Genomic DNA, 25842 nt, shown 5'->3' on the forward strand with positions numbered 1-25842 from the left:
TGTATCTCCTTAGGTATAATCGCTAAAAGCAACTCATTTGAAGGTTTAGTTAAGAGGCGCAATTTCGACAAATTCTTGGGGTTCTCATTTTGCCATTACTATCTTTTTTCCATACAAGCTATCTTCTATCAGCTATCTCAACATGTTCCATCTTAGATATTTACACCACACATCTGAGACTATTATATTATGCATACATAAACAGCATTTTATTACCATAACAACTTTCGTGAGGTAATTCATAATTATTTATAAATATTTTGATTTTGATTTGATTTTGATTTCGACTAATTCCGGGCCCAATCAGACTAGTGATAATCATGAGCTGAGGCGCCCAGTCAAACTGATTTTCCGTAATAAAAATAAATATTATGTATGTAATTTTCTAGAATGCCGTCGCAAATTTTTACGCTCATTCACTTTAATAAACGTAGCATAAACCAATGTACCGTTGTATTCAAGGCATTGTGAGTAATATGAATGCTGGTAGTTCGATCCAAATAATTTGAATACTGAAAAACAATCAGTTTTGTATCGAGCGCCATTTACAGGTCAGTGGAGTAAACGCTGCCCGCATTTGGACGTGTTTTATTGTGAATTTGACTGTTTGTATAATGTATTTTTTATGTTACTGTAACACATTTTATATCTGACCTTTTCAATTAGCGAAAAAAATGTATTCTTTAAAAATGACATGTTTAAAAAAACAGACTACATCCATGTGTTATATAAGGTAAAAATTTAAAGGCAAATACATATATAGGCTTAAAAATATAAAGTTGCATTTTAGAAACTAAGTATTCGCTATTTTTATTAAAATTACTTAATCTTTGAAGGTTTTGTAACGGACCTTGAATGACCCATGAGCATTTCTCTCTTTCAACACTTTAGTGTTGAAAGAGAGAAATTAATCTATTGAGACCTTTAGGTCTCATTAGATTATGCCGTTCATTTTTTCTATTCATTCGGATTTTATAATCATTTTATTTGTTTTAAAAATTTGTGTTACTTGCAATCGTTATAAGTGCACAGAGGACCATGACCATGACTTAAAATATTATTTCTATGGTTTAGAAGCTTGCAATACCTACACGGCGTGAGACAACGTCTCTCTTCTACACCCGCAATAACATTAAATATAGTTGTTTTAATCTGAATAAATAAGTTGTTGCCACTCTTAGTCAGTATAAACTGTAACTTTAAAATACATTGAAAATCAAACTACACACCGATATTAACATATTTTAGCGGCACAAATATTCTATCCGTACATTCATTTCTCAAATATTCAATTGGCAAATAATCCAGCAACATGTTTGAATACATATTCACGAAAACATTCAACATAATAGAGAACTAACTCAACTGAATTCCTACTGCCTAATTACATTGAAAAGTTGGGAATTCGACCACGTTGCTGAGTCCCTAGTGTTTACGAAATTCATGAAATTGAATGTTAAGTACGGCAGAATGTTGTCATGTCATTGCCAACACATTTTGAAAACATACTCTAAAAAAAGCAGCATTCAAAAAAGGGAACTCCTGCCAGTCTAACGATATTGTTCTTAATATCCTGAAATGTGAACCTTTTATAAATTTATTCGATGTTAGACCTTCTGTTAGAATTTGTATTAATTTAAGCACTTATGAAGTCATAATGTGGCCTTATGGACCAACTAACAAATACAAATAAGTTTCAAAATAGGAAAAAAAAAACAAATTGGATATAATATTTTAATTATCACCTAGCTAAAAGCATTACATTCGTTTTATACAAAATACAATTCGTTTCGTAATATACTGTGTACTTGCAAACTCATTATGCTTTGCTAAGGATATTTTATATGAAAATCTAATAGATACAATAAGAAATATGATCGATATTAAGACGCGTATAAAAATATTGGCACATAAAGCTATAGCGCCAACGTATTTAGTCATCAGCCAGCCAAATGTCAGAAGTGCAGTCTCCTCCGGGGTACCTAAGAAAAAGATAAAATAATAATGCTTTTAGACTTCAATAACTGCGAAACGAAACAAACAAAACTCTAACAGAACATTTTTTATTGAATTTTAAAGAGTTAAAACTGTTATCATGGCTTAGAATTATCAAAAAGTACATTGTAAAATGCAAATCAAGTATCTTTTGTTTTTTTCTTAACGACGTTAAAATATTGTCTGCTATGAAAGAAATTCTTAATTAAAATTTTCAAAGTTCACTTATTTTTGATGTTTTAAAAATATCTTACTTGGATGTAATTAGTTTCCTACACGTATCATTGTCATTTAATAAGGAACCTCTAAGCTTACCATCATCAAAAGTTATAGAATCGTTAAAAACTAAAGGACCAAAAACAGCACATTGATACCATGCAGGTTCAACTCTAAAAGTTCGTACCTTATTTCATGCGGTAGGGCCGGGCCGTCCGGTTCGTTTCCGAAGTGTACGAGGAAGTCCGGATCTAACTTCATGCCTCCATTCACAGTGTCCACGTCCAACTTTACTATCCACCCGCCCTAGATACAATACAAATGGTTCTGAATTTTGTGGTAAAAAAATAATTTCGGATCCGTTTCGGATCGTTTCGTGTTTGTTTTGCTACATCAAATGAGGATATTGTATTTTTTATGTTACTTTTTGGGCATCTCTAGTTTTAGTACGCACAAAGTTTTGCTGTAAAATACGAATGCGGAGCTGTATAAATACATCGCCAATATCTTAAAAAGATGGGATTCTGACAGGGTACAATCAAGTAAAAACAATCTAATTGAACCTTGTTACGAAACATTAATGCAAAATTATTTATAACCAAATGTTACCCATGCCCGTTCCATTTAATATTAATGTAAAAAAAAGTTCGTACAGCTTGGTTTAAAATTACAACGGCTGTCAGTTATTTGTATGACAAAATATGCGACGTACCGCATGAATTATTCAACACCCCAGGTGACGTATATCTCACAAGATGTACTTTAGTGAAATAACTTTGTAAAACATTACGCAAAAAAACGAACACGTAAATAAGACAAGGGGCCAGAGGTTTTGATATAGGAGATAAAGGCCGTTTATTGCGGTCTGGGTTGAGGCGAAAGAGGACTTAACCCAATAAAATACTAAAGTCTACAGCCCTCACATATTTGATCGTGTGACTTTCATAAAGTCTCCGACCGACATTTTTGCTTTTGGAATTTAATATGATATTCATTTTATATAAATTTTACTGAACTAGGCATGTTTAAAACATAAATACAAGGTTAATAAAATTGCTTACTGTCCCATCCAGACGATCGTTTGCTATTCGCAGAGCATACATATAAAGTAAATAAAAGTCAAGAACAGATACTTACGTGACGCGAACGTTAAGGCTAAGCTATAATCGTATGTCATTGTACGTCCTTTCATAAAAATCTATTTGTAGTAAACTACACTGGGTATTTACCTCTTGGGCCATTTTGGGGTAAAACTGTTTATCCCACGGAGAAAACAGGGACGACGAGGCGTAAAGACGTTTTCCATCAAGGGAAAGTTGTATCATTTGAGGTGAGCCTTGGAGAGTCTTGCCTTTTACTACTACGGGCTGGGGACGCTCCTGATAAGAATAATATAATTATACAGACAAATACGATAAAGATATTTTGATGCGTGACGGGTGGTAGTGATAAGTGATAATTTAAATGTAATGACGCGACGATCTGCAAAAAAAACTCAGGCCTTATCAATGCCAGAGCGAAAAATGATAACGCGCTTTTTATAGCCATTAAACGAAACAGATATTAATAACATTAAAACATCAACGACAGTGAAGTATAATACAAATGGAGGAACGTACAAATGTAATTTAGCAAATATCGCAGGGGTAAAAACCTCTAAATGAAAAGAATGACGAAGCGAAAACGTAATTGTGTGAAGTCATGAGGCGTTAATTTCAACTATTACAATTCATATTTGACAAAGGAATTTCTTGCCTTCGACTCTTTGTCCTCAACAACTTGTATTTCAGGATCAGCTGCTATAAGGCCACCGATCTGGATTTTTCCTGTCAACTTCGGATGTTCGCGATCCGTGATATCGTATTGCCTGACTTCTCCATGCAGCCAAGTCGAGGTATATAAATATTTATCATCGAGCGATAGAATAATATCACCCATTAAACCTGAAAGAAAAATGGATAAGACTTCTTTGAATTTTGCCGAGCAGAAATAATTGAATTGAAGCCAGTAAAGTTTCAGACTCTATGAAATTTTCATGTGTCATTTGGAACGGTTTGTATCGATAAAATATTTTTCGTACAGCTTTTAAACTATCGCTTGGAGCTAGAGAAATTTCTGAGTCACATCTTTTCATCACCATATTTTAACAATTCCTGTAAATACAGATATTTATTTTCTTAACAGTAATCGTAGTACATTCCGAAAATAAATTGGAATTCATGCAGATTTATCAGCCTCACTTATTAATTGGTTCAAATTATTGGGATATTTTATTCCTAAAGATAATTTATTCGTTCAACCTTGCTTTATCCCTACTACATATCAACGTACATAAGAAGCTCGATAAAACACTGTTTATGTTTTGTATCATAGGAGTAAATACTCCTAAAAATTTCAGTGTTAGATAGATAAAGCTTGAAGTTTCTCACCGTTAATCTCGGACTCGACGCCATCTTTCACAACTTTTTTCGCCGGTATGTCGATAACTTTATGGGCTATCCATTCGCCGTCTGGTTTTTTGTAGAACCTAAATTAAGGTAATTGGAAGCTTTGACTAAGTTTTTCCATTTAGTAGTAAAATATTTTAAAGTAAGGGGACTCTTTGAGCTATTTGCATTTATATTTAAATAAAATATTGAAAACAGTAATGAAAATTTATATGAGCTTGGCAAAATGATAGTATTAAAATCCTTTTAGAAGACTAAAAAGGACATTACTCTTAAATCGGTGAGATAATTTTTCTTTGAAATCAACTCGCATTACATAAAACCACATAAGCCGCCAAGAAGCTTTCTAAATCTACTATTACAAGAATCCTGACAAATCTCGTACCTGTAAACGTTTGCGTTCAGAGCACATCCCACAAATCCCTCCCCAGATTTGGGATCATGGAGAAATCTGACCTCGAGGGGAGCGATGCCTTCGGGTCCCAAATCTATGACTTGCTGTAGCTCGTGAGTTGACCATTTATAAATATTCAACGAAGAACCGTACAGGTCCTTGTTTGGCACATCTTCCACATGAAATCCGCTGGGGAGGGAAAGTTTTATACATTCAGACATTGACCTGAATTTAGTACATGAAGATTTTGCTTTTGTTTCCTTACGTCACCTTGTTTATCTTCCCTTTTTGTGGAGATAAATTTTCTGCTCATAATTTAAAATATCACTTTAACAGTCCTTAATATAAAGAAAACCAACGAATACATAAAAATCTGAATCAAAATTTTCTAAATTGATTGTATAAACGATTATTTAATATTCAAAATGAATATTTGCTGTCTTTTGTTGTTGAAACTCTTTATCCATAATCTAAACTCTTAGAAATAGATAAGCCTCTTTAGTAAAAGATGGGCAACAAATATTATAATATTTGACTTTGAGAAAATAATGTTTTGGCCATTTTTATGAATTTAAATAAACTACGCAAACTAATAAAATAGAATCATTTAAACGTCAAACGCTTAAAATGTGAATGTTGAGACAAATAGAAGGTTTTAACGAAGTTTAAGTTTTTTGTTCTCCATATGTCATAAGCATTGTCATGAACCTATTTTGAATTTAAATGATCAAAGGTGGATACTTATTAAAAAAAAAAACGTATAATTACAAAAAAATTAGCTAGATTTTGAAATATTCAGAATCAGGACTAAGTAATATAAGTTAATTTGCCAACATATTTAAAGATAACATATTTTGCTGAAATAAACATATTTTGCGTTGCATTAATTAGTATGTGCATAAAAATAAGGTATTAATAACTTACGTCTTGAAGTTTCTAGGTCTTCCCCACTCTGTGGCAAACATCACATCATGATAAGGCTGGTACCAAAAGTCGTAGCCAAATTTAGCGAATTTATTCCCTTTCGTCCACGACCCTAAAATAAACAATTCATTAGAAAATGTTTTTCTTGTAAAAAGTGCCTATTAAGTCATCACTCCCTTCTGTCAAAATTGTGTAAAGGCACGTTTACAACTCACCTTTCATTTTCAAAGTCTTTGAATCGATGAGCACAAAATCCCCTTTTCCGTTTTCGTCTTTATCTCCCATCGTGGAAATCATGATTTCGCCAGTTGCCAGGCAGTGCGTCGTGTGCGGGAAACTGCAGTTGAATGACCTCATCTCGGAGCCGTCGATTACCTGGTAATGAGATTTTCGCTATGAACCCTCTATATAAGGGCGTTGAGAGAATGAGGTCTTTAGCAGTTTCCCCGATAGTAAGGGATTTACATTTAAGTTGGTTTTTTGAAGTAAACTTTTTAGGTGTAGATTGTAGAGCCTTTGAGTGTTTGTGCGTACTTACATTTTATGTTCTCAATTTCAGCTCTAGCAACCATTTGCAAAAAACTAAATTATAGATAACACCGAGACGCTTTTCATTACTTTCGTTTTTATTATTTATGGATGCTGTATTATAGTTATTTCGTAACATAAAACTGTTCAAATTGTTCTCTAGTCATACTGAAGTGTGAAAAGGACAAGCAAAGGTCTAACAGCCAATATAACGAGTTCGCGAACTGTCTGGATCGAGTCGGAATGTAACAAGTTTGACGACAGATTCGGGATGAGGTTCTGAAAGTGCGAAAATTTCGCCATCGAACTATGTGACTCGTACCAACTCCAATCTTCACGCTAAAAGCAATAATATAGGGGAACTGAGAATGATCGATGGAACCGGCGAATTATTCTGGCGAGTAATAGTTTGGCAAATTACGGTGAACAATGGGCGCTATGAAGTTTAATCGCCAAATAGTTTCCCGCGCTATTGGCACTATTATGTAGTTGATTACGCTTGTACCGTCATAGCACAGATTCCGGGCGCGGTTAATACTAACTTAGACCTGGGGGCCTACCATGAACTCTTAGTTATAGTGTCGCTTTCGAGAAAAAGAGCCGCCACGCTACGTTATAGGTATACAGAGCGTCATAAGGCAATATAATAATAATACAATTTATTTATTCGGGCAACTGAGATCGTTAATAAAAACATACAAGCACTTAAAATGTGAACATAATGCCGTGTTAAAACGTAGTATTAAATTATAAATAAGCTCATTAATGAATTCTAAGTACTTAAATCATACGCGATATGTTGTGGTGACATATTATGGATGTTTGTTTCTCTTAACCTTCCAAAAAGTCGGCCAATTTTGATGAACGTGCGCATGATAACCAAGTCTACTTTGCATTTACCGTTACCCTGCATCTAAGTATCAAAATAGAAATGAAAAGTTTATTTAACATTAACACATAAAATGATGAAAAATAAACAGATTCTTAGTAACTTAACCTTAAGGTAAACGGAACGTAATTGTGAAACCGGTTTTCATACAGTTTTTCAATCAAAACCAAAGTAATGTTTATCATGCTCTTAATAAAAAGCAAATAAATACAAACATTAAGTAAAGTATTTGATGATCTCAGAAATCACTTTGATCAGAGTACGTTAAACGTAATATACAATTTGTAAGGAAATTGGGGATTTTTTCACATCTTGTTTACACGAAGAATTTTTTTAACAAAAAATCAATAGATTTATTACTTTGTACACATAATGTCTGCTTTCAATATTGCGATACAAAATAAATCAATCATTCGTCAAAAATTTGCGGAAAATACGTTTTAAAAGTGATTTGGATTAGAATTTTGATACCTACATCGCGGCGGGTTTCAATATCATGAAAATATATCTTTACCTGTCAAGTGTAGGTCAGACTCACAATACTAATAGGCTGAGGCACTAATATCATTATCCGATCGAATCTATGAACGAACAAAACCTTTCTCATTATTCATTTTTATAACATCTGGAAAAAAGTCTACTGTCTAGCTATCATGGTTCATGAGATTCCTCGTAAAAAGACGGACTTTTCTTTGCCTTTGGATAAAGAACAGTTTAGAGACAGTATTTATGTTCAAAAAAAAAATCATTTCGTTAGTCATACACAGTTTTTCGCATTAAAATTTGCCGTAGTACACTGGATCAGCGCAATTTAAGTGAAATTATGAATACGCCCATTTATATGCAAACCCATAGTTATAATTAATTCCCTCATAATATATTCAAAAACAATCAAGATACTCCAAATATTTAGGACACTAATTTTAATTAACCAACCAATTAGTTTGAAACAATATTTAAACAGGGGTCCAAAGTTTATATTATTAAAAGACTCTCATTGAACACTTACCTTCGTTTACTATTGTCTAGTAATAACACAAAACGATTAATTACTTTAATTAAGTGCAAGTTAAATATAACTTAAGTAAACTTAAATTCTTGATACAATAGTTCGGTAAACTCTCTCTTCTAAGTTTCGGTAAGCTTTAAGTTTTAATGTGAGATATTTTAAATACTTGTAAGCACAAAACGGCCGCGAAAATTTATAGAATTTGATCATGTCAGAATAAGGTTTGAAAGGGCAAAAATGCCTTGGAAGAAGGTTCTTATTAAACGTTCCAAAATATGTAAAAAAGTTATTTCAATGACATTTCCCTTCTTTTTTATGGAATTTAATTGACAGTAACAGAGACAGTGACAGGGAAAACTATCAATATAGGTACATATTAAAGAGATAAAAATATTTATCATTAACAAAAAGTGATATTCCTTTCTAAAAAAACGACTTACCAAGGAATTTAATTCTTGTGTCGCGGATAAATATACAACTCATATGCACAAAGATTCAGAACCAGCATTCGTGGATCACACAAACGCTTGTCCCATGCGGGAACGAACCTGCGACTCGTTGTGCACAGTGGGTGGCGTGATGACCTCAACCACTCCATCCGTTTAATTAAATAATAATAATAATAATAATAATAAACATTTATTTGCAAGAACATGAGTTATTACAATGTGGTAAGTTGGTATACACAATAAACAGTTCTGTCATATTCTGCCACATACTGCGGCGTGCAAAGTTTTAGTATTGACATGTCAATGACATGTTAGTATGCACAATATACAATAACTTCAAAATAACTTACTAACTAGACGAAAATAACAAAATTAGAATTTATATAAAAAAATTAGAATTTATATAAAAAATGAAAATAAAAACAGTAGATATTTGGCCTTTTTGCCTGGTAACATATTATGACAGTTTATCTAATAAAAAATCTGATATACTATAATAACATTTTTGAATTAATAGCTTCTTCAAGGCTTTTTTAAATTGAAAAATATTGACATCTTTGAATTGTTTAGGTATGTGATTATAGATAATAGGCGCCATGCAGAAAACACTCTTGTGCATCAGAGTGGTTTTGGACTTTCTTACACACAATCTATGATTATCTCGCCTGCTTCTGTGATTCGTTTCCGACATATTAACGAATAAATGAGTGTTACACTTAACAAAAACTGCAGTTTCGTATATGTATAATGATGGTAATGTGAGAATATTATATTTTATAAAATAAGGCTGACATGAATCGGTAACTTTTAACCCAAACATTGATCGGATGCATCGCTTTTGTTGTTTAAAGATAATATTTTGGTGTGTTGAGTTTCCCCAGAAGATGACCCCATACCTCAGTATAGAGCCTGCAATGCCATGATAAGCAGTGATAATTGCGTCCGTGTCCACGACTGGCGTTAGTTTATATAGGGCATAGGCTGATTTACTAACTCGTTTATTTAGTTCTTCTACATGCGGTTTCCAGTTTAACTTTTTATCTATGATTAATCCTAGGAATTTGGACGTGTTAACCTGAGATATATTTTTATTATTGTAATCAATGTTTATAACAGGGCTTGCGCGTTGACTAAACATCATTACTTTTGTTTTTTCAATATTTATTTTTAGATTATTATGGTTCATCCAATGTATAATAGAATTTATTTCAGTTTTTACATCATTTTGAAAATTATTTGTATTTTTACCATGAATAGTAACAGTACTATCGTCGGCGAATAGTGACATGTGGTATTTTGATACTTGTGGCATGTCATTGATATAAATTATGAAAAGAAGAGGGCCTAGCACACTCCCTTGTGGTACACCGTATGCTATGTTTCTACAATTTGATTTATACGTCTGGACAAATTTATTTTTTGGATTTAATTTACTTATTTCTACAAACTGTTTTCTATTTCTTAAATATGACTCCATCAGCTCTAGTATATTCCCTCTTATTCCGTAACCCTCCAGTTTTTTAAGCAATATATTGTGATCTACGTAGTCAAAGGCTTGCGTCATATCACAATACACTGAACACACCGGTATCTTGTTATCTACATTTTCAATTACATTATTAAGAAAATCGTAAATTGCCATGTTAATCGTCTTATTTTTGCGAAACCCTTTTTGACTTTCAGCAAATATGTTATTATTCTCAAAATAAACTTGTAATCGTGAATATATGTATTTTTCAAAAATCTTCGATAATACTGGCACTAAAGCAATTGGTCTATAGGATGATAGTAAATCTTTTGCATTTTTTTTATATAGGGGCTTAATTACTGCTGTTTTTAGGCTAGTAGGGAATACACCTGAAGATATGGATAAATTTATAATGTAACATAAAGCGTCACTGATGTCATTGGAGACGTGTTTAATGACTTTAGTAGGGATTCCGTCGTTACCTATACTGTTTGTATTTTTGAGTGTTTTAACTATGTTAACTATATCATATTTAGTGCAGGGTTCCATAAACATTGAGTGGCTAGTTGTTTTTGTTAAATTTAGCGCGACACGTTGATTATTGTATTTAATAGGTTCAATTTTGTCAACGAAAAAATCATTAAATGAATTAGCGATTTCGATCGGGTGGCATATAGTTTTCGTACCAATTTGGAGATTTCCCGTAAACGCTTTTGGATGTCGTTGTTTAGAGTTATTTATGATATTCCAAGTAGTTTTTGATCTATTTAATGATGATTTAATTCTAAATGTGTTCTGAGCTTTTTTAGTTAATCTAATTATTTTTTTATAGGTTGAGGTGTATTTTTTAAGTTTATTTCTATTTAAATCATTGCGTTTAAATCTATAATGCCAGAGTAGTTCTCTTTTCTTTTTACTACAAGTTTTTATACCACGAGATATCCACATCGGCTTCTGATGTGTTCTTACGGTAATTACTCTAAGCGGGAAACAAAGACCATGAAACATGGATATGGTATCGAGGAATAAGTCGTAGGCACTATTGGCATCACGGCATTCATAAACGTCAGAAAAAGAAAGAGATTGTATACATTTTTTGAATTTTTTTAAGTTATCTTTGCAATAGTCTCGTTTTTTAATGTACCAATATTTATGTATGTATACTTTCTTTACTGGGCATTTTAATACTTGACATGTGTGGTCTGATAGGGCGAGTTCAATAACATCGGACTTGCATTTCTTTCCAAAATTATGTGCAAAATTATCGATGCATGTCATGCTTTTAATTCTAGTAGGTTGACAAATTTCTAAGTTTAAATTATAATTAAGCAACAGACATTCTAATTCTAATGTTGTGTTATTGCGCTTAAGAATATCAATATTAAAATCACCACAGAGTATAATATTCCGTTTAGGTTTTTGCATCAATAAATTTAAGAGTGTTTCGAGTCTGTTAAAGAAGTGGTTCAAATTGTTATTTTTTGGTACTCTATATATACATACTACAATTGTTTCTATTTCACTTAATTCTACAGCACAACACTCAAAAGAGTTAGTTATAGATAATTGTTTGATAGCATGGTCCTCCTTCCACTTTAGACCTGTTTTTACCAAAATACATGTCCCACCTCTTTTGCTGTCAGATCTGCAATAACATGCTGCTAATTCAAAATTTGTAATTGTTAGATACTCTTCGTAGCCAGACATCATAAAATGTTCAGAAATGCAGATAACGTCTATGTCCATATTTTTCATACTCAGCTCGTCGAGGCATACTGTAAGAGCGTCCGATTTTGATAAGAGTCCAGCTATGTTTTGGTGTAGTATATTGATGAACTTATTATAGAAAAAACTGGTCTTCTTCCTCTTTGTGTTGTTCACTAGGGGTGTTATCGATAGTATGCAAATCATATGTTTTAATTCCGTGAATAAAATCATTAATATCCTTGAATATTGTATGCATACCACGATTATTGATTCGTCCGCTGTACTCATTAAACATAGTATAGTCGCAGCTGAGATGCTTATTAGAGTCCAAGAAATACGCATATTCTCGTGTTAGAATATCGAGATAAAGTAGGTTATTAAAATTTTCAACTCTCCAGTTATATACATTAGTATAGTATCCATATTTATACGTTGGACTACATATGATAACATTAGTATTTTTTATGTCCTCTAAAGCTGTTCTTATTTGAAGAATCATTTGAAAGTGGTCACTAGTTTCTGTAAAATCATCTTCACTTAATAACAATATGCAAAAGTCATTCATAGTAAAGGCTTTTAATTTCGTTTTAATGCCGCGAAACAGTTGCTCAGTATTGCAATGAGGAGATATGTAGTGGCATATATCGTCACTGTGTTCTTTCAAAGTCGTTTCTGCTATGTTTGTGATTTTATTCCACTTGTTTGTGCTAATGATACATATTTTATTTTTCTTTGGTCTAACCGGTTGTATCTTAGTTTCACTTGTTTGTAATTCTGGTGTGACATTCAATTTTGACGTCGCGGTCGACAAGTTGTTACTCTGATTGGCTGAATCTCTCTGGCTATCTTGTTTAGTAATTGACTTCTTTTTATTAGGATTTGCATTATTGGTAGTCTTCTTTTTTTTTTGCTCATCTACATTACTTTTTCTTTGTAACTTAGCATTTATTTGCTTAAGTTTTGTATTTTCTGACGAAAGTGTACTTATTTTCTGTTGTGCAATGGTTAAATCTAATATTAGTTCATCAACTCGTTTCTGTAAACTTTTTATTATCTCTTGTGAGCCATCACTTTCATCATTCGAAATTTCGGGTTGACTCTGCGTTTCATCCGCCGTTCCATTTTGTATACTGTCATTTGAATCTGACGTTGTGCGTTTGTGACGGAACGTATCGAAGAAATTCATGTTTATTTATTTGTATTTTCTTTTTATTCGTTTGTTTTTATTTGCGACTATGGTTTGGTCTTCAAGTATTTAATAATTTCAATGCAGAGAAACATTCAAAAAGAATTTTTCTTGGTGAGATCCGATCTCGGTTCCGAGGTGACTCAAGGCAAGCAATGCAATTATTCGACCAGCTTACCCTTATTGCAATTTGCGAATTACTGTTACTTATTCTAAGGCAAAGTTTACGTTTTGTTTTTAGTTTTAGAATATAGAATTATTTTTTACACTTTTATTTCATATTTATAAATCGTCTGTGGCATTTAAGTATCGGAACACTGGTTATTTTTTTTTTTTTTTTTCTTTATATTCGCATTTGACACGTCACTGTCTTGCACGCTGATACCGCACTTATGTCAAGTGCATAACCGTGATAGTTCCGTGCACTCCGTTCGGCGCCGTTGTTGCAGTAGATTTAAATTTAAAAAATAAATGTTAATGACCTTTAAGCTTCTTAAAAACTTTAAAATTCACTTTATACACACAGTTTCTTGTTATTTAGAGCATTTATTGAGTTTATATAGTTCTATTTATTGATAACTAAGTTATTTTAACACTTTGAGTCACTGGTTTTAAGTATTTCGGCGGGATTTTTCGAAAATACACTTTTTGACGCACGTAATTCAAAAGATTTTTCAAATTTGCTTTTATTGAAGATAGAGTGGATAGTTATTCCTCACTACATTTCCACTTGTGCACTGCTTCTAAATATATCGTTTAGGTACTATATAATCGTAAATTTAACATTTAAACTATTTTTAATAATATTTTTACACGGAGCTAATGCACTCGTGGCGACAGCGCCATCTACTCTAAAATTAACATTTATTTTGTAAAAAAGATGAACTCTTAATAAAATATTTATACAAATTAAAACAAATGCACGCTACTCCAATCCGTAGAAAATCCTTTAGTTGTTTACATATTCATGAATCGATAAAATCTTAACGCTCATTCAATAGATATGCTCACAGACGAAACCAATCAAGCAAATTGAACATTAACCTTTGTTCTCGTTTTTATTTTCATTGACAAATTGATTAGTTAATCTGCATTGGAAGTAAAACAACAATTTCTTTAGCCAAAGAAACATTCATTCCAGTTTTACGCTACAGCAATAAAGTTGTAGTGAGGAAAATCCGATACATAAAAAGCTAAGAATTAAAAAACTTTCCCAGTTTTGTTGACATAAAAATTCAGTTTTACGACTAGCTGCCGACATAACTGTATCGGCACGTACCGACTTCGGAGTTTGTACGACCGCAACTGCATTTTTAAGGACCAAAAACAAATTGTTTACTCTTCAATTTCCTACAAAGACGCCTGGTTGGCAAGTCGATCGTAAAATTGGACTATAAATCTAACAAACAATCTAGAAAAAAAGGGACAAGTTACGTGTGAGAATTTAAATTACGATCAGGAAACAACGGAGAGTCGTAGTACGGTAGTAGGGTGATTTATTGGGAACCTAAGTAGGGCTGATGAAGCCTGTCGTATTCTGTAGACTATGGAAATTCAAAGCATTTTCCGGCTTTAAATTATTTCAAAATGTTTTGCAGCTTCGTTATTAAGTTCATAATTAGGATTATTTTGTATGTTGGCCTTGAATTTTTTGTCGACTAGCCAGTTATCTGGGTTTTTTTGCAACACTAAATAAGAACATTACGTTAAAATATAATAGTAGGCAACAGATACATACATATAATTCATAAAAATAAAACTGGTTGGTTATCAATTAATCAATTCAGCCCCCAGGTCCACTGCTGGAAGAAAGCCTCCCCCATGTTGCATCACAAAACCCGATCCTATTCCAGTTGTAACCAAAAAGTCAAAAATACAGTGCAAATGTCAAACTTAAAAATTCTTTTTCAATTTATGACACACCTTTGTTACCTAAGATTGTACTTTAGTAGATTACTCTCCTAGATCAATGGAACCAAGCGTGGTACTAAATCGACTTTATTTTTCAACTCCAGCTCGTTTTGCCAAGTTCGTGTTTGCCAGCACACTCGTGTTGTTTAAATTCTTCAGTACCTTTGCACCCATTGTTAAGCGAATACTCTAAGGTATTGGATAGGAAGTTTATTTACAGTTTGTGGGGAGAAGTATCCTTTGAAACTGATTCCAAGTCAGTGATCTTAGTAAGCTAGAGTAGAGCTAGTTTATAGAAAAGTACGTGAAGCAGTCCGTACTGTTGATACTTGATTTTTGATGGTCAATCATTGCAATTCTGGCAACCATCCTTTTTGCAGAACACTGTATTTTTCATTATAAAAAATTGTGGACGTCAGATAGGCTGTCGCTTCATGCCTAATACAATATTCAGCTAATGCTGGAGGTGACTAAGTTACTGTTTGGAAAAAAGCTAGACTTTAGAGTGCATTTTATTTTTCATCTTTTAACATTTCCGTGGAATCATTTTCTATGAGTAATTTGTATTTTTATAAAAAAGGAAACTTTGGACTATTGATATTACCTGTCATCATAATAACTTTCCTACTGAAATAGAATCTTTTAAAGTGCTGTTGCGTAGAGGGCGTACATTTGGGACCCCCATAAATAAACAAATCACAGTCGTCCCACCTGACTGAGCAATGTCATACATGACATGACATCACGTGAAAATATTTAATAATTTAGTAATGTTTTTTACATGTTTGGTACGATCGGCTACAAAAGTATGAAAAAAAAATAGAGTTACAAGGTACCAATACATTTTAGTTGAAATTAGAATTCAGTGCGTATTGACTAGTGTCAAGAATCTCTTGTTCGTTCGTTAAAGACTCATTGAAGCGTTGTTCTGAAAATCTAATTATGTTAAACGAATTTACAATACAATTAATTTTCATTCAAACATTTTTTATCTTATAAAAATAAAAATCATACGCAATGTTCTGATTTTGCCTTTAATACGTAGATATTATTTACTGAAATCAAAAGATCCGCTTAGTTATCCTATTATAGTTCTTAGCAAGCTTTGCAAAACACATATTTGCTTAGCTCTTGAAAAAATATCAAGCACTCGGGGGTTATCTTTCCGCGAAACTTGAAGTGTCTGTTGAGGCAATTAGGGTCATAACGGTGTAAGCAGTGGAGGGTTAAACAACCTAGTTGCACCTGCAATATCCCGCCTTTATTAACTTTTATTGCATACTCTTCGCAAGAAACTAATGTAGATAGATAAGTACTGAGTGTTGAGCGTTGATGAGTTTTCTTTATTCTGATGACGCAAAGTTTTTGAAGTTGGGTCTTGAATTCGAAAAATGCCTGTTTTGGTCTTATTTTTATGATTAGAGGGAAAATTTCGAGGTGCTTAGAGAAGTTACTTGTAATAAAGATTACTCTTCAAATATCACAAGATTTCACCTGAATTTATTAAAGAACTGGTTTGGTGCTTAGGCCTTTGTCATTCAACTTTGCAGATTGATTCTTTTGAATTCTAATAATAGTCCCAGTTTGCTTTATACGAATTTTTTACTAACCTTATGCATCGTTGGCTTCCGAGGGTCAGTCCCGACATCCACAATGAAGACCTTTGCAGATTTCAATGCGGGTAGGATGAGGAGGTTTCTTTTGAGTGACGGGTTGTCATGGCAACTGGAACAAACGTTCCACCCACTGTGATGGAGCTCGTCACCTACACTGCCGGTGTGGGTGCGAGCAATCACCTGAGGACAAAATAAATCGTTTAGGAATATTTCGGTGGCTGAGATGGTGTTGGAGCCCTGTTGGGCACCAATAGTCAACTATCGGATTGACACTAAAACAGTATGTGTAAAATCTCAAAAGAAATTGTTGTTGACTACACTTATTATGATGCAATTTTATGCTTTATAATTCCCATTATGACTATTATATTGAAAATCAACAGAAAATTTTCTTAAACCACTTTTTTTGCGTCAATCAAGAAACCGAAACAAAAACAATATCCTTTACAATTCAGGACATAATAAAATGACTCGCAATTCGCAATAACAGCGAACAACAACTTAAATGCATTCGCCTGTCTTCCTAAACGACAAAAAAAAAGCATCTAAAAGGAACATCTCCCATAATCCCGTTACAAATCCCTTCAGCGATATATTGCATTCCTCCTGTTAATTTAGTTCCCGACTGCTATTGCAATGGCAAAGTACACAATAATACTACGTAGTGTATCCTGAAATCCCTAGGATTACCGGTACGTTATTGCCAAGCGACAAGGCCGGTCTAAATGGCAGGATGTACGGTTTTATTTGCTAATACAAAAGTAGTGCGTAATTTTCCCGGCTATATTACTCGTATCTTGTCCCAGGAATGTGGAGACAGCTTTGAGAGGTAATTACTTTCTGAATGTCTTGTTTCGACGTTCGTGTTGCGTTTCGTTAAATTAATTTTGTGGGTCGTAGGTTTTTTTATGTTTGTGTCTGAGATTGTAGTGGACATTAGATTCGTGTCTTTTTGTTTTGCACTTAATCATCACTGATTTTGATCTGCTCATTATAAGTGCCAAAGATTTGTCGAAAAAAAAAAATGTTGAATCAATCGAAAAATCGATCCCTAAATATCCTCATAGAAAGTAGGACCAAAATATTTCAGACAAATTCATGTTTGAACAGCCCAAAAAAGTCAGTAACAAGACGTAGAGACGTACTGCGTCTATGTCCCACAACTGCTAGTCTTTTAAAGGGTGGTAGCAACACAAGACTTACCTGACAGTATGTTGGAGATTTAGGGTCCACGTCAACGGTGCTTAAATAGTCTTGCTTAGTGGGGTCCGGTTGGACGCACACCACATAAAGCAGCTCCTCTCGGGGGCCATTGTTTAACGCGTCTAAGGGGGACGCGTAACCCGGACCGCGTGTACCTGGGAATAAAACGGACCAGTCACTACTGGTAAAATATCTCTACATTCCACATGGCATTGACGAAAATGAAATATGAAATCTATTAAGATTTGTAGGAAAAAATAAGGAACATAATACCTATATATTCAAAAGGAAATCGTATATCTACATTAAGCGTCATAACAAACTCACGTCATAAAATTCACAAACCGACCCATAGAAAATATAAAAATCATTTTCAATATTCCCTCACAATATTTATTTTTCCGAATTCTTTCGAAAAAAAACGACCCGTTTTCAATAAATCGTCGATAGACATCAAAACGTTATTTTTTCCTGCGCAAACGAGGGGCCAACACCAAGGGATGCCACCCCTCGCAATTTAGGTAATCACGTCAGGTAATGCTTGCATATAAATTACTCCTTTGTTCCCTATAATCCCATCAATAACCTATTGTTCCGGCTACAAATACTCTAACTAGTTAGTGGGTTAACATTCTACAACAATGTACACGGTTTATCATATGTTTTGTATCATACATAACAAAATCGCATCTACAAATTATTCGGGCTTAAAATTGTTGTGGTGGATTTCGAATGATGCTGCTCGTTTTGTTGAATTGAAAACAAAACAATTTCAAACGTGAAGTGTTAAATAGTGTTTCATATGCAATACGTTTTCATAAAATAGTTATTATTTTATTCAAATGTAGAATTTATGTCGTTAAAGCTTTTATACGTTTAATTTAAAATAACAAAAGCAGAACCAATATTTTGTTCAAAATAAATTTAATGAAACACCTTTTTTTTGTAAAATTTATTGCCTGTTGCGTAAACAAATGATCAAGTTCCGAGTCCTTTAATCAGATTAATATATTTTTAGATCTGACAACACTATCTCTGTCACGCGATCAAAAAGTTCCCAGTTGTCTTTTAATCTACATTAGTGCTCCAGTTGATAAAGTGAAGGGCTATTACAAAGATTACGTTTCATTGATAAAAGAACGTAGTTTAAGTCGGCTTAGCGCAATGCGGGTTCTTCTTTTAATTTTATTATCATTCGCTTTGAATATTTAATTTTAAAGGTAGTTGGACTTTTTTTGTAATATAAAATGTAGATTAATATAAGTTCATTACTGGACATGCTTATGTAAAAAACCGAATATTATAAAAATAGAATAAAATGTAGGCCGGGGTGAATTATAAAGAATATTATAACCTTTGGCCAATTAATATTTGTAGTAAATATAGAAATACAAATACAGTTCTAAGAAATAGTTTTTCAATCGGTTAATGAAAGCAATTCCAAGGAATGGGTAAATTCTACAACTTTACTTGGGTGTGACTATTTTAGATAGCTTTCTTCTTAAAGTCCAATTTCAAGTGAAAGTATACAACGGTTAATTGGGTATTTTACGCTGGAAATAGAGGAAAGGAAACAGCCAAAAGCTGGTTGTACGATACTGCAGATTTCTGTTTTTCTTATTTTTCTCCTTCTGCATTTCAAACTAATTAGGTTTTGGCATAGTAAATACTGTTGCAACTATTATGCTCTCTGGAGCTATTTTTTTATGATATTGATGACAATTTCATTTCAATGCTTAAAAATTTCTTCTAACAGTACTAATTTCATTATGCAAGCAAGATGGCACATGCATGGCATATGGTGGCGCCTCGCTTGAACAAAACTCTTGCTTTAAAAATCTTAAAACAATGTATACTTTCTTTAAGATGTATACATTGTTGTTGCATTTTTAATGAATGAGCACAGTCGTATGAAATACCTTGGTTTTAAAAGCACACTTATTACCAAGACTTAAGTATAATTTTCGTAGTATTTGTTTACCAAAAAACTGCTCTCTTATGTACTTTTAGGAGCCACTAGACAGTTACGCATAACCATTACTATTGATTAACCTTGAGTTTAAGTGCTTTAGTATCTAAATATAAATGTTTAATCGTCTAAATGTCAAGTTGTCTGTTCAATGCAGGGATGATAGGCAGAGAATACTAAACATGCCACCTAGTTAGTATCTACTTATACTATTTATGTTAACCGTACGTAACTGCCTAGCTATAAGTTAGTATTGTAATATTAATGAACGATCTAAGTGTTTCTGGTAAAGTCTCCAACAAAAGTCAGTTAGCACAATTTGATTTAAAAAATAACTGCACAATATCAAATTAGCACGGACAGCCGAGTGATTGAAGTCACCACGTAAAACCCACTGAACGCGATGTGTCCTTTGTTCGATCCCCACGTAGAACAATAATTTTGTAATATCCACGAATGCTTGTCTTGAATGATATGGACTCGATTTTTTTCTGAAAACCCCCGCGGAACGGAGGAGGATAAAATTCATGAATTGCGGAAGTTTTTTTTTAAATAAAAAATAATAATAATGAGTTGCTGTAGTGTTATAAGTGCTAAAATGCATAATACTTGACACCTAGCACCTGGCACTTCATATATCCGATTATTACTGGTATTATCCGACTACTGTTGCTGATTGTTCTGTGTAAGTAGTAGGTAAATAAATTTATAGATTTTATTTGATTAGTTATCGCAAATTTTGTTTCGGATTAGCGACCGTCGTCAGGTGATGTAATTCTGTTGTGGGTTTTACAAAGATACCTAAATATAGACATGAAAAACACACCTTGCATGTTGCAACTGTTATGATAACGAATTTTTGATAATTATGATTACAGCAATGGTTTATTGATTCCAAGATAACATATTACCTAAAGGCCCCACTAATGAGTAGATATTACTTTGGTATAATATAATAAGATTTGACCCCTCAGTTTTTGCCATAGACTGTCTAAAAATCAATTCCAAAAAAAAGTGACAAATCAAGCTCTTCATTTTCACTTATTTCCGTAGCATAAAGGAACCTATTAAATCTAATGCCACGTTTAATATTCAAAGAACTTCTTGAAATTTTTCTATCTTCAAAAAGGGGCTTTATCTAAACAGTGAGATTAAAATCACTAGGGTTCATTTGAGGGAAGTCGTTTCAGTTCTTTGAGGGGTTGCCTCAAGCCAGGAATGATAAATTGCAACCCGCTTGATGTGCCTGACACTTTTTTCATACTCTGACCTTTTACTGGTCTTTTATTTCCCTTATCGTGTGACACGGACGAATAACTTCGGTAAAGAACTGACAAATAGCGATATGGACGCACCCACTGGAAACGATCAGTGGAAACTGAATGTCGAATTATAGATGCTCTTATATTGAAAAGAATAATAAAATGAAACTGGTTTTCTGATCAAGATATGTGATCCTGTGCAGTGCTCAAAGATCTCAAGTCTTGAAAATTCAAAGGATTGCATAGCACCAAAGGCACACTATCTTTCACAAAAAATCTACATGTTGTGACACAAATGAAATTGCCATAAAAATATTGCACAGCTGAAAATATGTTCGTAACCAAGGATTAACATGTACAGATTATCAAAATGACAGTTTTCAGTGTTTGTGAATAAATGAAAAACGACGAAGAAGTGGAATCGAAAACATTGGTGCTACGGAAAACTCTGAATCAGAAATTATTTGAATGTGGTCAGATTTTGGAAATACTCCTGCATCTAATAACGGCAACGTCTTTGTGGTATGAAGGTATGTTTCGTACACTAATCCACATTAAGCTTGCACTCGTTACATTTTTACTTTTCAAGTAATACCAACAGGTAATCAAGAATATGAGCATAATATCTTATTTTTTGCTTCTGCTTGCCTTGGCAGGAAGCAGAAAATATAGGTATATTCCTTTTATTTAGAAGTCCTGATTAATTTCTTCGCAGTTTCTTAGACAGTCATTTCCACAACGAGTGTAAGTACTGGATAGTAATCTTTATCGGACTCGCAGTGGTTGAATACAGCATGTATAGCGGGTTTGTCACTAAAAAATATCTAAATCATTTAAAATGTAGGTACAAAGACACTGAATGCGTCTCCTATAAGTATAATATATGCGTAGGACATTTTCTGGTATTTGCGGTTCTCGGTCAATGGTTAAAAAGGTAAGGGATGGAATCCGTTCCGTAATCCTATTTCGATTACCATCTTCATATATGGCGATGTTTAACCGTTTGTACCATTATCGACATAAAGTTAGGAGAACAAATTTTGATAGCCACAATATACGTATCACATTGAATACTGGCTACCAATTTGTATCTTGCGATTTTAAATTGGGTAATTTAGGCATTCAATCAATCAAATCAACCTGTCGCGACTCGCTACCGGACATGGGATTCCCCCTAGTAGCTCCACAACACCCGTTCCACTGACTTTTGACGTCGTACCTTTTTGTCATCGCTCCATCAGGCTGGGAATCATCCTACACTACGACTACCAATTCCAAACACAAGAATATTTTGAACCTGATAAAATTTTGACTCTGGAGGGGCACACTGATAAGTCTTAACGTTGTTCAAAATGATAGTTATAAGTTTACAGTTTATTAGAGAGTTAAACCAAGATTTTTAATTGGTTGGCGCTAGGAAAGAAGAGAGCATCATGCGTAATATACTGCATCGTCATGCTATTAGACTGGCAACAGTCTTAATTGATGTAACTGATCATAATACAGGCCGTTATCAGCCCATAATATATTATTACATCATTTTCAAAGGAACTTATTTTTAGAGTATTATCAAATTTCGTTCGGGCATTCGTACGTCGCTTATTACGCATTAAATTCTTCTTTAAATATTAAAAAGACTGCTATGAATGATGTGCATGACGCTTTTAAATTGAATGTTTTTATCACTCTAGTCACAATAGCGGTTACATAAGGAAACATAATGAGTCTTCAACTGTTCAAACTTCGTGAGATGAATACCAATATTTTACATGGTTAAATTATCATCTTAGTAACTTTCGACTTAGGTCCCTGTTATTTGATTTCTATATACTACATTATTATCTATTTATGTTTTTTTCTCTAAACAGACCATTACGCTGACATGACAATAGTAAATAAGAGGTACTAAGTACCGCTTATTGAATACATTGTCACTTTAGCTAAAACTTTATTTGTTAACCACAATGCATGAAGGTGCTATGGTGAATGTGGTAGGTGATAAAATGCTCGGGGTAGTTTGCATCGCGTTCCAGTGGACCCTAGTACAGAGGAAGAGTGACGCTCTAGCTAGTAGAGGCAGAGGCTACGAGGATTTACAAGGCTAAAAAAACGGTGACATGACCCTAAAAGAAAGCAATACTATCTAATGATTTATGTATACTCGTATGTATAATACATATTTCTCCGCGAAAAGTGAATAAAGGGTTTTGTGGAATAATATTCAGTGGAGGAGAAAATACTATTCGCCTTTTCCGTGTTAATACGTTCAGCTCTCACCAATCTGATTGACAAGGGTGGGGGCGAATCTCGAAACATTCTGTTTTTGTTTTTACACGTTTTAGTTTTTGTAGATTTCTCTAGGGATAAATGGAACGGACGTAAATCTTACATGGAAAACGCTTAGACTAGCTGACCCAGTTGTATAGTTTTGAAGTAAAAAGTTTATATATTATGGTGAATGTGCTTTATAAAACCTTCTTATAATTATAAGTATACTTCTGTACGTCTTAAGATATTGAGTTTTGACATGATTTAAATTTTTGATGAGCTAATCTGTTTTCACCTGTACTTAAAATGTGTAGGACACCATAGCTCGTGTCGGGCCAAAGTTTTTCAAAATAAGGCTATGATAAAAATCACCTTTAGGACATGAAAGACATAGCAAATATTTGTATTATCGAGCAAAAAAAACTGTGATAAATAAGTTTTTAAGCTTTGCTTTTAAGTTACATTTTTTTTAATGAAGCTAGTTTTGTTACATTTTTTTGTAAATGAGGCGTCTGGATTTATTTAACTGACATTTGCAGACTGATTTTATTAGTCTTGATTTGATAAATTTTTCCATTCTTACTCAAGTTTATAACCTCTTTCTGGAACCTAATAATGAGAGTAAATTGAATCAAACATAAATTCGTGATGAATCTAATAACCGTTTTAAAATCGTCTATTACGTTTTAAAAAATAAAATATTCTCACGCTACTTATATCGGCTGTTACACGTTATTTATAACTTTGACAATGACATAACAATATCAGAATAATTACCTACACATTCTCTCTCGTGTTAAACACACGTACTTAGTAAACATCATTTAAACATTCGGTAAGATATTTATACAATCACAACGATTCTAATTAAAGTAAGACGTATAAATAAACAAATGCAACCTTGAAACTCTGAAATATAATCGTAAAAAATGAATACGACTAAAAAAAGCCAAGTAAAAAAACAAATTAAAAAAAAAAACAAAAAAAGAACTATTTTAAAAAAAGTACTCACAACATGACATTTTGCTGCCGGCTTCTTGTGATACTGGCACTTGAATGACTAACAGACCACTTATAGAGTAAATGCACACAGACTAGCAAAACAAGATGATAACAATATATCTCCATCCCTTTCTATCTTGTTACATAATATGAAATAGATGTACCGGTTTGAATGTTTTACTGAGCACTGTATTTTGGTTAAATATTAAGAGTGAAGTGTTATTGAGTGGATTCTTTAAAAGAATGATTGATAATAGAGAAACGGTGTTCGAGGACAGATAAATCAAAACTGATTATTTGTTTTGACAGCGTGATAGTGTAAGAAACAAATCATTAGAGAAGATAAACAGTATGGATGAATGTAAGATGCGAGTCGCTGCGGTGACAAAGCGACCGCTGTACCGATTAAAACTCTTTGATAACATCCAAGAATAAATTGTGAGTCCCGGCTGTTATTCCTACATATATGACAGTCGTTACAGGTAGTCAGAAGCTTGAAAAGTCTGACAGCCAGTCTAACCAAGGGGTATCGTGTTGCCCAGATAACTGGGTTGAGGAGGTCAGATCGGCAGTCGCTCCTTGTAAAGCACTGGTACTCAGCTGAAACCGGTTGGACTGGTAGCCGACCCCAACATAGTTGGGAAAAGGCTAGGCCGAAGATGACCAATAGGGATTGCATTTCTTGTAGTATCAACCTCAAGTATTACAACTCCTTGCTGCTTTGATACACCCTCATGAACTACTACTAATACTTGCACGAGGACTACCTGCTTTCCTTATACCGCTCTCATTTTCTACTACTATATTCTACCTGGTTACCACCCTTATCTATTGCTATTATCAGCTCTTCTGCTGCAGAATATACCGAAATCAACATTTTAAATTTAAAATGTAAACATTCTCTATGCGCCTATGTGTAGCGTTCCATCTAGATACAGTTAGCAGTTTATGCGTGAAAGTGTAACAAACAATCACGCATCTTCACGAAGTCGTGGTTTACGAACGCTTCCTATACTTATACTCATAGCCGAGTAATATAAAGCCGGTTTGATCTCCGCGTGAAACAAGCATTGGTGTCATTCATTTATAGGTACTTGTCCTAAGTCTGGGTATTTTATACACGTGACTTAAATGTTTTCGAAACTCCCGCCAAACAAGCATTCAATTCCTTATTGCGGGAGTCGTGAATATGTATACAAGCACTAGTAGTGACTTAATCACCGCTTTTGTAGTTGGAAAGAACCTAATTTGCCTAACAAAGTGGTAGTGTACAAAGTGATAATATATGAATTATTGTGTGATATAATCCCAGCACTCATTGTTATTTTCGAATTCATGAGCATATAATAAAGTAATTATCACTTGCTAAAAACGGTTAAGGAAATAATCGTGAAGAGGC

At 33.5% G+C, this 25842-nt stretch overlaps 1 protein-coding gene across 1 annotated transcript; it reads right to left on the reverse strand.

Annotated features, from left to right (window-relative positions):
• Positions 1 to 1720: 1720 nt before the first annotated feature.
• Positions 1721 to 24557, reverse strand: LOC113496966 (methanethiol oxidase). The gene is made up of 11 exons (XM_026876379.1): positions 24454 to 24557; positions 17943 to 18097; positions 16734 to 16919; positions 6192 to 6351; positions 5977 to 6088; positions 5044 to 5241; positions 4641 to 4738; positions 3967 to 4154; positions 3441 to 3590; positions 2399 to 2517; positions 1721 to 1982 (listed from the first exon to the last, which is right to left on the reverse strand). Exons 1-11 carry the CDS (start codon positions 24461 to 24463, stop codon positions 1934 to 1936), a joined length of 1425 nt encoding a protein of 474 aa, XP_026732180.1. The 5' UTR covers positions 24464 to 24557; the 3' UTR covers positions 1721 to 1933.
• Between the last annotated feature and the right edge of the window lie 1285 nt (positions 24558 to 25842).

Source organism: Trichoplusia ni, chromosome 1, assembly GCF_003590095.1.
Source record: "Trichoplusia ni isolate ovarian cell line Hi5 chromosome 1, tn1, whole genome shotgun sequence".
Classification (NCBI taxonomy): Eukaryota; Metazoa; Arthropoda; class Insecta; order Lepidoptera; family Noctuidae; genus Trichoplusia; species Trichoplusia ni.